General features: G+C 47.2%; 3 protein-coding genes across 8 annotated transcripts; 2 read left to right on the top strand and 1 right to left on the bottom strand.

Annotated features, from left to right (window-relative positions):
- Window positions 1-338: 338 nt before the first annotated feature.
- Window positions 339-2,314, bottom strand: LOC113587304 (4-galactosyl-N-acetylglucosaminide 3-alpha-L-fucosyltransferase 9-like). The gene has a single exon (XM_027025898.3). The coding sequence runs from the start codon at window positions 1,992-1,994 to the stop codon at window positions 873-875; it is 1,122 nt and encodes a 373-aa protein (XP_026881699.3). The 5' UTR covers window positions 1,995-2,314; the 3' UTR covers window positions 339-872.
- Window positions 2,315-4,300: 1,986 nt separating this feature from the next.
- Window positions 4,301-7,301, top strand: LOC113587308 (ketosamine-3-kinase-like). 3 transcript variants are annotated; one of them, XM_035524835.2, is made up of 7 exons: window positions 4,301-4,354; window positions 4,449-4,623; window positions 4,820-4,971; window positions 5,273-5,364; window positions 5,700-5,782; window positions 5,877-5,999; window positions 6,415-7,301. In XM_035524835.2, exons 2-7 carry the CDS (start codon window positions 4,483-4,485, stop codon window positions 6,751-6,753), a joined length of 930 nt encoding a protein of 309 aa, XP_035380728.1. In that variant the 5' UTR covers window positions 4,301-4,354; window positions 4,449-4,482; the 3' UTR covers window positions 6,754-7,301. The 3 variants fall into 3 exon arrangements, with proteins under 3 accessions (XP_035380728.1, XP_035380729.1, XP_035380727.1); XM_035524836.2 differs by lacking the exon at window positions 4,301-4,354 and adding an exon at window positions 6,181-6,259 and having other exon boundaries at window positions 4,361-4,623; window positions 6,415-6,670; XM_035524834.2 differs by lacking the exon at window positions 4,301-4,354 and having other exon boundaries at window positions 4,361-4,623.
- Window positions 7,302-10,012: 2,711 nt separating this feature from the next.
- Window positions 10,013-13,190, top strand: fn3krp (fructosamine 3 kinase related protein). 4 transcript variants are annotated; one of them, XM_035524903.2, is made up of 7 exons: window positions 10,013-10,122; window positions 10,217-10,391; window positions 10,588-10,739; window positions 11,041-11,132; window positions 11,468-11,550; window positions 11,645-11,767; window positions 12,183-13,190. In XM_035524903.2, the coding sequence occupies exons 2-7, from the start codon at window positions 10,251-10,253 to the stop codon at window positions 12,519-12,521; spliced, it is 930 nt and encodes a 309-aa protein (XP_035380796.2). In that variant the 5' UTR covers window positions 10,013-10,122; window positions 10,217-10,250; the 3' UTR covers window positions 12,522-13,190. The 4 variants fall into 4 exon arrangements, with proteins under 4 accessions (XP_035380796.2, XP_035380797.2, XP_035380795.2 ...); XM_035524904.2 differs by lacking the exon at window positions 10,013-10,122 and adding an exon at window positions 11,949-12,027 and having other exon boundaries at window positions 10,129-10,391; window positions 12,183-12,438; XM_035524902.2 differs by lacking the exon at window positions 10,013-10,122 and having other exon boundaries at window positions 10,129-10,391.
- The last annotated feature ends 82 nt before the right edge of the window (window positions 13,191-13,272 follow it).

The raw sequence follows: 13,272 nt of genomic DNA on the forward strand, positions 1-13,272 counted from the left end.
GACATAATTGGGACAGACCTTTGACCCCTTGTGCGTTTCATTTCTTGGCCCCAATCTGGCAACCCCGAGTAGACTGGCCAAGTACCGTGCGTCCATGTGGAAAGTGGGCCAGAGCCGGACCAGAATCATTCTGTTATCTGGGTTCTAGTCTGCCTTTGCCTACGAAAAAAGTGAGGTTTTCAGGTGACATCGACTTAAATGTGGGGGATTTACAATGGGAGAAGTGTTTCTGTGAATGTTTGACAGGGCAGCGTGGTCTAGCGTATCGTGAGCTACTTATTTAGAATATTTCCTGAAAGAAAGAAAAATCTCGACACATTGTTGATAATTTTTTCCACTGATTTTTCATAATTTATTCAATTTTGTTATTTTATCTCACTTTGACTGGACACTGCTAACCACTACAGTTTATTCATTAATATCTATTAATCAGTTAAATTACACAATTTAACAGTTAATGCATTGACACCCCACCATCAACTACATCTACCTGCAGAGTAGCCACTGTAACAAACCTTCCTAAAAACGAATATAATATTTAATATTTGATTAACATCGCCACATTCAATACCTAACAAAGCAGACTACCAAAGTTTGTTCTAACATAAACTGACAGTGGAATAGAGTCTTACTGTAAGCCTACAATAAATAAATAACCGTGTGTGTGTGTGTGTGAGAGAGAGAGCCTATTGTGCCATTTCCCAAGTGGTTCTTGAGGGCTGAAATGTAAACTAACCTTTTGACCGACACGGGGGAAAATTAATTCATTTATATTATTTAATAAAAACAGTATCATATACTCCGAAACAAATCAACAGATTAATGGGTGAATGGCAAAAGGCTTCCTCCAGTGAGTGGTGTTAGAGAAGGAGTTAGTAGAGAAACGACACCAGATCTCCTCTTTCACTCATCTCCCAGTACCACTGGTAGAGATCCGTCAGCACCTGGTACTTCCTGTTCCGCCGGATGTAATCACACGAGTGGCAAGCATTTTCGATGGGAAAGGAGGAGATTTTCACCTGGAATTGCCTCCTCCATCGGAAGTAGCGGTGATACAGGGCATGGTTTTCATTCAGGAGGAGGAGGTGCCTGGCCAGGCCTGCCATGGAAGGGAAGTCCTGCACGTGGATGAAGGTGTCGCCAGGGACAACACGCTCATAGTTCTGGCGGGAGGGACCTTGGACCACCGGCACAGTGCCCAACTCCAGAGCGTTGAACAGTTTTTCCGTGATGTAGTCTTCATGCTCTGAGTTCTCGAAGGAGAGGTAAAATTTGCAGCCGGAGACGATCTCCCGGTATTCCTGCTCTGAAACGTGCCTGTTGAAGAAGTCCCCATAGACATGAATCGGGACGTGTTTCTGCAGCTCTCTGTAGTAGTGGGCCCGCATGTGCTCCGGTTTGTAGTTGCTGACTATCCAGCACACCAGTTTGCTTTTCTCTGGAGTTGCGGGTGCATCCTGCACCTGGGCGAGTGGAACCAGCGACCCATAGGGCACAGTAATGTCGGCATCCCTCCGGTAGCTTAGCGATGCGTTAAACAGGCTGTTCAGTCCAGGGATCCGGAGCGAGTTGGACGGCGACTCGGAGTTCATCCAGATCCACTTCTGCTGCGCCGGTCGCGGGGACTGGGGCAGGTTGGACAGATCCCAGGCTATGTCCCTGTGGTGGACGAGGACAGCATCGGCATTTCTGTACAGCTCCCGGTCGGCCGTCAGGATGCAGCCGTCTATGTTGAATCGCGGCTTGCAGAGGTCGAGTTCGAAGGTCTTGTTGAAGGGCCAAAGCCAGACCAGGATTAGCACTGGGCGAAGGGAGCTGAGGGTTGGCTCCAGCTGCCGACTCAGGCATTGAAAGGAAGGGCCGTAGTACAGGGTGACCGAGATCAGGACGACCAGGAGCAGGACGCTGTAGCGCAGGAAACGCAGAATGCCACAGCCCAGGTCAGGACACATCCCTGGGGCTGCCAGCGGACACAAACGGGTCATTCGTCGCATCTAGGACTGCTTGAACATGAAACGCTCTCTTTCTAAAAGTCACTCAATTCAGACACTGCAGGTCTGACTGGTGGTAAACTGTCTTGTGTGCTAGAATCATGAATTTTTGAAGACTCATCACTTCAGTAGTAAAGTTGGTTATACTTTAACATCCAGGTCCAACACCTGCGACGTTTGTTTTAGTACACAACCTTATAACACAATGCTCTTCTGCCCCAAAACCCCTCATCAATTATTTATCAAGACCACTCTTTAATAAGTCATAGGTAACATGGGACACTTACTTTGTGGTGGTGGCATTTTCCAAGAAAGAAACTAGTATGTCAGGCTTAATGTTTCAAGTAAAACCAATTAAATAATTGACAGTAGAATTGCTTTTGGAGATTTGTTTTAATAGAAAAAAACCCCGTTCTGGCCTGTTTTCATATCTTAGTGCTGTGGCATGACATATAGATCGGAACTCCCACTCAATGACGTTCTCAAGGTCGAAGACGCTGCCAGAGAGGACATTTGAGACTGGAACACACTTTCTAAGCAGACCTTTAGATGTCACTGTATCAACAGCTTGACACATAAACACTACATGACCTGAACCAACATCTGCATGCGCTGCTCCTTGGACATCAGATGTTGTTTACAACCTGAAGGACAATTAATGTAAATATAACAAAAATCTTATTCTATGCATGTCTCCTCTCCAAAAGAGATGGGGTATATGTTATACCTCTAAGGTACAGGTACATTACAGGTAGAGGACCAACATACAGAACAGCCGAAGGTTGTTTGTAAGCTTGTATAAGCTCTTCTTCTGGCCCATATAAAATTAATTTGTAAACATTTGAACTCTGTTACATGTAAAGGTGTGAAATCTTAATAAACGTGTCTGTGGAAGTCAGGTGGGGGCATTAGCTTTGTCGCTATGCAGCAACCAGACGTGGACTGGCGCGGGTGACCCTGCGTGTGCCGGGCCTGTCTGCACGTCCACGCCCCACACTAGTGAGCTCACGTGCCCACGCTGAGGATGAACGACGCTCCGGGCCATGTGCGATCAGGGCCCGGCAATGGGAAATAGAGCAGGGCAAGCTGTCGACGCGTGTAATTACACTCCTCTCAAGACCACAGGGATCATGATCGTGTCCTCTGCTGATTATGAGACCACAGAAAGTCTACTTGTGAAAGCACACAACTCAATCAAACGTGTCAAAGTCATAAGCGGGAAAAGCTACGAAAATCAGATGGAAGTACAAATGCTGTGATTAAGTATCACTAATTACACTCTGGGACGGCAGTAGTTTTGCAGTGACTGATGAGTCCAATGACTATCAGATGGTACAGGCTTAACGTGCACGTCGCAGGGGTTTTTCAAAGAGTCAAGATTCAGGGACATCGTATCATCATGGCATCGTAGCAACTATTAAACCATCTCCATATAACTGCAAAGCCGTAATAGACTACGACAGCGTCTTGTACAAATTAAGTGGAGATTAAGATCATTTTAACTGCTCCTGGCTTTGCCTGGGAAATGAAATGATGGACTCCAGCAGAGTCAAAATGAGTTTATGAACGGGGTGACTGGTCAGACTAGCAGTTCTGGTGGTCTGACATAGCACACACTATCACACCCTATCACACTCATGCAACTCTAGAAGACGTAACTGAGAGTGCATTTATAGGTTATGACAGCCACTAGAAGTTTATTCCACCACCTGGGTGCGAGGTCAGAGAAGAGTCTTGATGCGTGAATTCTCTGTGTTCTGAGGGATGGTGGTTTGTGTCGAGCAGCAGTATAGACTCGAAGACAGCGTGGTGAAGAACGTAAATGGGTTGGTGAATTGGTGACTTTAGCTATGTGGGAGCTGGTTCAGCTATGGCTTTGTAGGTAAGTGCCATTGTTTAAATCAGATGTGAGCTGCTACAGAGAGCCAATGGAAGGAGAGCAGCAGAGGGGCCTGAAAACAAGCCAAGCAGCTATGATTTAGACATCTGACATTTGTTCAGTTATTACAAGAAACAAACAAAAAAAAAACCCTGCTGAGTATTAGCCATGTACACTATACCAAGCACAGTATTCCACCCCCCACGTCCCAGTTAACACTCAGTTTGCTAGTACTTTCATAGTTGGACATTTATTCATTATATAAATGGCTTAGTACTCATTACTCACATACCACATTAGCGTGTGCGTTAATAATATATTCGTTATTATTAGCTTATGCGTTAATAACATACTCGTTGTTATTATCGTATGCGTTAATAATATTCTCAGTATTCATATGCCACAGCAGCGCATGCGTGAAAGAAATGACTTTTATTTTGACATATCCCACAATCTGCGTGACAGTACGATCGGCTACAGAAAGGTGGATGCTACACAAAACATAGCCTGTGTGCCGTGTATGTGTGTATCGGGCTAACTTGGATACCTGCCGCAACTGCCTTTCGTGTTGCGAATAGCGGCTCCCCATTGCGGTGTGTACGACGGTAAGACATGGAAGCGCTACTGAAGAGGGAGCTGGGAACTGCCAAGCTGAAAGCCACTGGACACTCCGGGGGCGGATGTATCAGCGAGGGCCTGAGCTATGACACAGACTTTGGAAGAGTCTTCGCCAAGATAAACTACAAGAACCAGGTGCTCTGTTTAAAGACCCTTAACGCACTGATGGGAGTAAATACATATAGTAGCCATATGGCTGGTGTGTGTGTAAAAAGTACAACTTCGATGTCACACTGCTTTGTACTTTGTGGGCGTGGGTGGGTTTTTTTTAGTTAAATGTTGCTATGAAACGCTCTTCGGAGGTTCTTGCTTTCTGTCTCCTCACACCAAGGCTAGACAGATGTTTGATGGAGAGAAAGCGAGTCTGGAAGCCATCTTGTCCACGAACGCCATCAAAGCCCCGAGACCAATGAAGGTTGTGGACCTCAACCAAGGCGGAGCCGTGTTTGTTATGGAGCACGTGGACATGAGATTGCTGAGCAGGCGGGTTTTGCGCACAGGCTCGTGCCTCACCCTCACATAGCTTCCTCAGCTTCCTCAACCACAAGCATCATAGTTCACCCACCAATGGCAGTATACTAATTCCACACAGGTGGTTAGAGAACTTGGCTGTGCTTCAGATGTTCAGAGGTTTGATCCTAACCAATGGCCACTGCCATTGTGTGCTTGAGAAAGACACCTGACCCCAGGCAGCTCCAAAAGAAGAGTCACCCGGTGGACAGCTGCTTTAAACTCCTTTGTGTAGAAGTGTAAATGTATTTTGTGTATACTGTTATTCATAAAGGTACTCTGCTCAACTGGGGGAGCAACTAGCTGACCTGCACCTGCATAATAAAAGACAGAAAGAGAAACAGATCAAGGCTGAGCAAACCATTGGTAAGACAACGCGGTTCTGGCGTCTAACACCTCAGTTTTGCGCTGCTATTGAGTGCTGCATTATCTGTGGTTGCTTTAGAGAAGCACCCATGTTCCATGGTGGAAGGAAAACAGCACTGCACAGGTTAGTGTCTCCCCCCAGAAGTGGGACCTGATGTTTAAGAGCACCTGTAATGACGTAGCACTGCAGCCTTAGTGGTTTCATTGCGATCGATGACTATGAGCAATGCGTAACTTCAGTGAGCGCAATAAGAAGGAAAAACCAGGAAGTGCAGGTTGGCATTGGGAAGCCCCGGTGCAACGTAACGTCGAACGAGTGTTTTTCACCCCTGCAGGAAAAGGATCCGGCCAGTCGGAGGTTCCTGTCGTTGACCGGTTCGGGTTCCACGTAGTGACGTGCTGCGGCTACATTCCTCAGGTATGAAATTAATGCCATGAGTCGAGTCCCACAGCAGCACCTGGACCCGTGTAGGGCGCTGAACGCATTTCTGGCCTCCCTTCCTCACCCACAGGTGAACGACTGGCAGACTGACTGGGTGTCGTTTTACACCCAGCAGAGACTTCAGCACCAGCTGGGACTGGTGGAGCAGGCATACGGGGACAGGGAAGCCAGGGAGTTATGGGCCAGCCTCCAGGTAACGGCTATGGTCAACCACAGTAAGCATGCAGCACTAAGCCTGCCTGACTCAGTTAGTGCGATGACCAGGCGTGTCTGAATAGAAACAAAATGTTGAAGATGTTCAGCGGTTTTAATCATTCCCTCTTTGTACTTAATCCTTTTGTAGGTTTTTTCTTATAGAATTTCTTGCTGTACAGTGTTTCCCAATCCAGTCCTCAAGGACCCCTGGACGATCCACATATTTCGTGTGTCCAATACCTGCGCCCTCCTTACCAGGTGTGTGGTGTTCTCGGTTGGTTGGTTTGTGTGTGATGGGCGCAAAGACAGAACGAGTATGCGGACCGTCCAGCGGTCCTAAAGGACCGGCTGGGGAAACTCTGCCCTGATGGTCCCTGATTGGTCCTCACGTGTGGTGTCCTCTCCATGTCCAGCTGAAGGTCCCGCAGCTGTTCTCCGCCGTGGAGGTGGAGCCTGCGTTGCTCCACGGAGACCTGTGGAGCGGCAATGCGGCCGATTACTTGGACGGCCCCATCATCTTTGACTCGGGTTCGTTTTACGGCCACTCGGAGTGCGACCTGGCCCTCGGCAGCATGTTGGGCGGCTTCAGCAGACGGTTTTACAATGCCTACCACCAGAAGATCCCCAAGGCCCCGGGGTTTGGGAAACGGCTGAAGCTCTACCAACTCTTCCACAAACTTAACCAGTGGAATCACTTCGGCAACAGCTACAGAGAGTCCTCACTTTGCATGATGAAAGATCTCTTGAAGTAGTCGCATTCTGAGGTAATAAAAAGAATGTTTACAGGGAAAAGTGTTTGAACATTGTTACTGGTATGTCTAATGCAAATGTAAGAGAGTACAGAGATTCTGTGTCCTTTCAGAATGCCTTATTTACAGGGCGGAGGCCTCTGCTGAGACCTCTGCAGGCTTCTGCAAAGGATGCTGGGTAGGCTTCAGTGGACCTCAGGGTAAGATATATGACCTCTCCACCAGGATCAGGACTGTATAGAAAACAAATGTTCTTTAGGACAAGGTCAAGAGAAATCTTCCATAGGAATGTAGTGATAATGGTTTTCAACTGGTGTGGGTGTTATATATCAGTTTACATATATTGACTAATGTATGATTTGGATGTAATGGAGGCAAATGCAAACTCCAATATTCAAAGGAAGGTGGGGTGAATACATAATTGCTTGACAAATGTATAAAAATGTGGGGGTTTTGTTATATTGTTAGACTATTCTCCGGATGGTGCCTCAATAATGCTTGTTAACGTTAACCTTCAATAAAGGACAGGACCAGATATTCTTTTCTACTAATTCTGAAGTCTGCATCTTTATTTTCTGTTTGAATGTAGAACTGTAAAACTAGCTGATCGGGGATTTAGGAATGACACTAGTTTGTTTAGACTCAGTACTGCTAGTGTGTTGCTTCAGTCATTATGCTTGGAGAATGGATTCTATTTGCAGTTGATTTCTGAACACCCCCCCCCCCCTGCCGCCCCCAATCCAGTAAATCCCAGACTGTTTCAAAATTTTCTTCCAGCCTGATCAGATTTTCAGACTTGCTACTCACCTGAGGAAGAGGAAAGCACCGGTCTGTTTATCAGCACTTAGCTTTTAGGGAGCAGATGCAGCGCTAATGCACAGAACTGAATTAACCTTTGACACGGTTAAAGAGGCTACGTGCTACAGACCGCATAACAGCAGATTTTGCTTAGTGCTTCCCAAGCTCACAGCATCAGACTATTAGTTGTCTGAAAACTGTTTTCACTAAATGCTTGGACAGTACAGAGTCCCTCTAAAAGATGCCATTCGGCTTCCATGCTGACATGAACAGGAAAACATTGGTCTGTTTTTCAGCACTTAGCTGTTTCTCTAGTTGTTGAGCACAGGACATGAAATACGGACTCTTACTGGAGATCTCAGTGCCTGTTCGTGTGTCCGTGGGGAGAAACTGTCCAATCATGGTACCCAGTAAACTCGCCACTAAAACGTCCTTCACTCGTCATCAAGGACACAAACATTTGAGAGAGTAAACTGAGAAGAAGGTGAATCTGATGCGATAAAAGTGCCACGGTGCGCGAGCACGGGGAGGCCAGCTATCGGTGCGCAGAACTTGTTGCTAAAGCAAAAAACACACTGGATGATTCACTGATCTTACCGGCATGCAGAGCAATCGTGAGCACCATGATAAGTGAGAATGCTGAAAAAATGTACTGTAAGTCACTTTTGGATAAAAAGAGTCAGCTAAATACCATAAATGTAAATAGCAGTAGCAAGAGGTGCTCCCTCTTTCAGATGTATCGACGAAATGTCTGCTGACATCAAGAATGTTATGCTGGGAAATATTAAAACTAGTGGGAAATTTGAACTACAGCTTGACAAAACCAACAGGGCACGTTCTGCTGCTGGCTGATGTGCGTTTGGTGACATAATTGGGACAGACCTTTGACCCTTTGTTGTGCGTTTCATTTCTTAGCCCCAATCTGGCAGGTCCAACAGGTCCAGAGGCTACAGGCAGGCCTGGTATGAGGCACGGGGACAGGATGAGCAGCATCCACTACGCTGGGAACAGGAACAGAAACAGGCTGGGGAGCCGTCCTTCACTCTGGAAACAGGAACTGGCTGGGTGGCTTGCAGCATGGCCACTAGTACAGGAGGGGTGACCCTGGAGGAACACACAGACACAGAACCCACTCGGCGGCTCCCAAGGCTCATGCGAGCTACAGGGAGCGTGTAATAGCGCTTAAGTGCACACCGAGTGTCAAGCCGGGGATCAACTGCGCGTTCATCCAGCCTGCTCACGTCCTGCGCTGCAGGTCTCTCCCCTCTGCAGCGCTGATCAACTCGAGAAGACAAGTAGCTCTTACAAGAAAGCGAAAGTACCCGCTTTGCTTTCCGCGAAGGACGAGACGCCCTTGTTCCGCCTCACGGAACTTACTGAGATGCAACAAAGTCGGATTGTGTGGAAACATCCGGAGTTTCGTCCTAGTGGAACAACCACGTAGTATTTGTGTAACCACGTAGTATCTCCAATTACACTCTGGGAGCAGTTTGTAAAAGACAGTAGTAGTTTTGCAGTGACGGATAAGTCCAATGACTATCATGGCACAGGCTTAACGTGCACGTCGCAGGGGTTTTTCAAAGAGTCAAGATTCAGGGACATCGTATCATCATGGCATCGTAGCAACTATTAAACCATCTCCATATACTGCAAAGCCGTAATAGACTACGACAGCGTCTTGTACAAATTAAGTGGAGATTAAGATCATTTTAACTGCTCCTGGCTTTGCCTGGGAAATGAAATGATGGACTCCAGCAGAGTCAAAATGAGTTTATGAACGGGGTGACTGGTCAGACTAGCAGTTCTGGTGGTCTGACATAGCACACACTATCACACCCTATCACACTCATGCAACTCTAGAAGACGTAACTGAGAGTGCATTTATAGGTTATGACAGCCACTAGAAGTTTATTCCACCACCTGGGTGCGAGGTCAGAGAAGAGTCTTGATGCGTGAATTCTCTGTGTTCTGAGGGATGGTGGTTTGTGTCGAGCAGCAGTATAGACTCGAAGACAGCGTGGTGAAGAACGTAAATGGGTTGGTGAATTGGTGACTTTAGCTATGTGGGAGCTGGTTCAGCTATGGCTTTGTAGGTAAGTGCCATTGTTTAAATCAGATGTGAGCTGCTACAGAGAGCCAATGGAAGGAGAGCAGCAGAGGGGCCTGAAAACAAGCCAAGCAGCTATGATTTAGACATCTGACATTTGTTCAGTTATTACAAGAAACAAACAAAAAAAAAACCCTGCTGAGTATTAGCCATGTACACTATACCAAGCACAGTATTCCACCCCCCACGTCCCAGTTAACACTCAGTTTGCTAGTACTTTCATAGTTGGACATTTATTCATTATATAAATGGCTTAGTACTCATTACTCACATACCACATTAGCGTTTGCGTTAATAATATATTCGTTATTATTAGCTTATGCGTTAATAACATACTCGTTATTATTATCGTATGCGTTAATAATATTCTCAGTATTCATATGCCACAGCAGCGCATGCGTGAAAGAAATGACTTTTATTTTGACATATCCCACAACCCGCGTGACAGTACGATCGGCTACAGAAAGGTGGGTGCTACACAAAACATAGCCTGTGTGCCGTGTATGTGTGTATCGGGCTAACTTGGATACCTGCCGCAACTGCCTTTCGTGTTGCGAATAGCGGCTCCCCATTGCGGTGTGTACGACGGTAAGACATGGAAGCGCTACTGAAGAGGGAGCTGGGAACTGCCAAGCTGAAAGCCACTGGACACTCCGGGGGCGGATGTATCAGCGAGGGCCTGAGCTATGACACAGACTTTGGAAGAGTCTTCGCCAAGATAAACTACAAGAACCAGGTGCTCTGTTTAAAGACCCTTAACGCACTGATGGGAGTAAATACATATAGTAGCCATATGGCTGGTGTGTGTGTAAAAAGTACAACTTCGATGTCACACTGCTTTGTACTTTGTGGGCGTGGGTGGGTTTTTTTTAGTTAAATGTTGCTATGAAACGCTCTTCGGAGGTTCTTGCTTTCTGTCTCCTCACACCAAGGCTAGACAGATGTTTGATGGAGAGAAAGCGAGTCTGGAAGCCATCTTGTCCACGAACGCCATCAAAGCCCCGAGACCAATGAAGGTTGTGGACCTCAACCAAGGCGGAGCCGTGTTTGTTATGGAGCACGTGGACATGAGATTGCTGAGCAGGCGGGTTTTGCGCACAGGCTCGTGCCTCACCCTCACATAGCTTCCTCAGCTTCCTCAACCACAAGCATCATAGTTCACCCACCAATGGCAGTATACTAATTCCACACAGGTGGTTAGAGAACTTGGCTGTGCTTCAGATGTTCAGAGGTTTGATCCTAACCAATGGCCACTGCCATTGTGTGCTTGAGAAAGACACCTGACCCCAGGCAGCTCCAAAAGAAGAGTCACCCGGTGGACAGCTGCTTTAAACTCCTTTGTGTAGAAGTGTAAATGTATTTTGTGTATACTGTTATTCATAAAGGTACTCTGCTCAACTGGGGGAGCAACTAGCTGACCTGCACCTGCATAATAAAAGACAGAAAGAGAAACAGATCAAGGCTGAGCAAACCATTGGTAAGACAACGCGGTTCTGGCGTCTAACACCTCAGTTTTGCGCTGCTATTGAGTGCTGCATTATCTGTGGTTGCTTTAGAGAAGCACCCATGTTCCATGGTGGAAGGAAAACAGCACTGCACAGGTTAGTGTCTCCCCCCAGAAGTGGGACCTGATGTTTAAGAGCACCTGTAATGACGTAGCACTGCAGCCTTAGTGGTTTCATTGCGATCGATGACTATGAGCAACGCGTAACTTCAGTGAGCGCAATAAGAAGGAAAAACCAGGAAGTGCAGGTTGGCATTGGGAAGCCCCGGTGCAACGTAACGTCGAACGAGTGTTTTTCACCCCTGCAGGAAAAGGATCCGGCCAGTCGGAGGTTCCTGTCGTTGACCGGTTCGGGTTCCACGTAGTGACGTGCTGCGGCTACATTCCTCAGGTCTGAAATTAATGCCATGAGTCGAGTCCCACAGCAGCACCTGGACCCGTGTAGGGCGCTGAACGCATTTCCGGCCTCCCTTCCTCACCCACAGGTGAACGACTGGCAGACTGACTGGGTGTCGTTTTACACCCAGCAGAGACTTCAGCACCAGCTGGGACTGGTGGAGCAAGCATACGGGGACAGGGAAGCTAGGGAGTTATGGGCCAGCCTCCAGGTAACGGCTATGGTCAACCACAGTAAGCATGCAGCACTAAGCCTGCCTGACTCAGTTAGTGCGATGACCAGGCGTGTCTGAATAGAAACAAAATGTTGAAGATGTTCAGCGGTTTTAATCATTCCCTCTTTGTACTTAATCCTTTTGTAGGTTTTTTCTTATAGAATTTCTTGCTGTACAGTGTTTCCCAATCCAGTCCTCAAGGACCCCTGGACGATCCACATATTTCGTGTGTCCAATACCTGCGCCCTCCTTACCAGGTGTGTGGTGTTCTCGGTTGGTTGGTTTGTGTGTGATGGGCGCAAAGACAGAACGAGTATGCGGACCGTCCAGCGGTCCTAAAGGACCGGCTGGGGAAACTCTGCCCTGACGGTCCCTGATTGGTCCTCACGTGTGGTGTCCTCTCTGTGTCCAGCTGAAGGTCCCGCAGCTGTTCTCCGGCGTGGAGGTGGAGCCTGCGTTGCTCCACGGAGACCTGTGGAGCGGCAATGTGGCCGAGTACTTGGACGGCCCCATCATCTTTGACCCGGCCTCGTTTTATGGCCACTCTGAGTTCGAGCTAGCCATCGCTGGCATGTTCGGCGGCTTCGGCAGGCGGTTTTACGATGCTTACCACCAGAAGATCCCCAAGGCCCCGGGGTTCGAGCAAAGGCTGAAGCTCTACCAACTCTTCCACTACCTTAACCACTGGAATCACTTCGGCAGTGGTTACAGGGGATCTTCACTACGTATAATGAAAGATCTCTCGAAGTAGTCGCAACCTACTTTGTTTAGACTCAGTACTGCTGGTGTGCTGCTACAGTCAGGAGAATGGATTCTAATTGCAGTTCTGATTTCTGAATCCCCCCCGTGAATCCCAGACTGTTTTCTTCCAGCCTGATCAGATTTTCAGACTTGCTACTCACCTGAGGAACAGGAAAGCACCGGTCTGTTTATCAGCACTTAGCTTTTAAGGAGCAGATGCAGCGCTAATGCACAGACCTGAATTCTTTAACCTTTGACACGGTTAAAGAGGTTACGTGCTACAGACCTCATAACAGCAGATTTTGCTTAGTGCTTCCCAAGCTCACAGCATCAGACTATTAGTTGTCTGAAAACTGTTTTCACTAAATGCTTGGACAGTGCAGAGTCCCTCTAAAAGATGCCGTTCCACTTCCATGCTGACATTCTCTCATGCCTGGCTGCAAATTGTCCCCAGCATGCATGTGTGTCAGTAAAGCACCTTATATAATGCACGTTACGACAGTCGTCGCGTCAAACTGATTACAGCACTTATGATGTCATATTTTCATTTTTCAGTGCTTCTTTGAATAGCTCAGTACTTGTTAGGGTTACTCTTCCTTAAAACCTGCTTAAAGTGCACGTTGCTGCGGTGATGTATATACATGTATATAAGCAAATAAAATGATCTCTGTGAAGTATATCTCAATTTTCAGTTGATTGTAAACAACTTAAAATAAGGCAGAACATACATAAAATACCAGTGCCGACGCAGGTTGCAGTGC

Source organism: Electrophorus electricus, chromosome 6, assembly GCF_041902795.1.
Source record: "Electrophorus electricus isolate QZ-2024a chromosome 6, ASM4190279v1, whole genome shotgun sequence".
Classification (NCBI taxonomy): Eukaryota; Metazoa; Chordata; class Actinopteri; order Gymnotiformes; family Gymnotidae; genus Electrophorus; species Electrophorus electricus.

What these genes read in the sequence shown, in the direction of transcription:
- LOC113587304 (XM_027025898.3), bottom strand. Translation starts at nt 1,994, where the DNA reads ATGCGACGAATGACCCGTTTGTGTCCGCTGGCAGCCCCAGGGATGTGT.
- LOC113587308 (XM_035524835.2), top strand. Translation starts at nt 4,483, where the DNA reads ATGGAAGCGCTACTGAAGAGGGAGCTGGGAACTGCCAAGCTGAAAGCC. An exon ending in GCTGCGGCTACATTCCTCAG is followed by an intron (nt 5,783 to 5,876) that starts GTATGAAATTAA and finishes CCTCACCCACAG; the next exon opens with GTGAACGACTGGCAGACTGA. An exon ending in AGTTATGGGCCAGCCTCCAG is followed by an intron (nt 6,000 to 6,414) that starts GTAACGGCTATG and finishes CTCCATGTCCAG; the next exon opens with CTGAAGGTCCCGCAGCTGTT.
- fn3krp (XM_035524903.2), top strand. Translation starts at nt 10,251, where the DNA reads ATGGAAGCGCTACTGAAGAGGGAGCTGGGAACTGCCAAGCTGAAAGCC. An exon ending in AGATAAACTACAAGAACCAG is followed by an intron (nt 10,392 to 10,587) that starts GTGCTCTGTTTA and finishes CCTCACACCAAG; the next exon opens with GCTAGACAGATGTTTGATGG. An exon ending in AGTTATGGGCCAGCCTCCAG is followed by an intron (nt 11,768 to 12,182) that starts GTAACGGCTATG and finishes CTCTGTGTCCAG; the next exon opens with CTGAAGGTCCCGCAGCTGTT.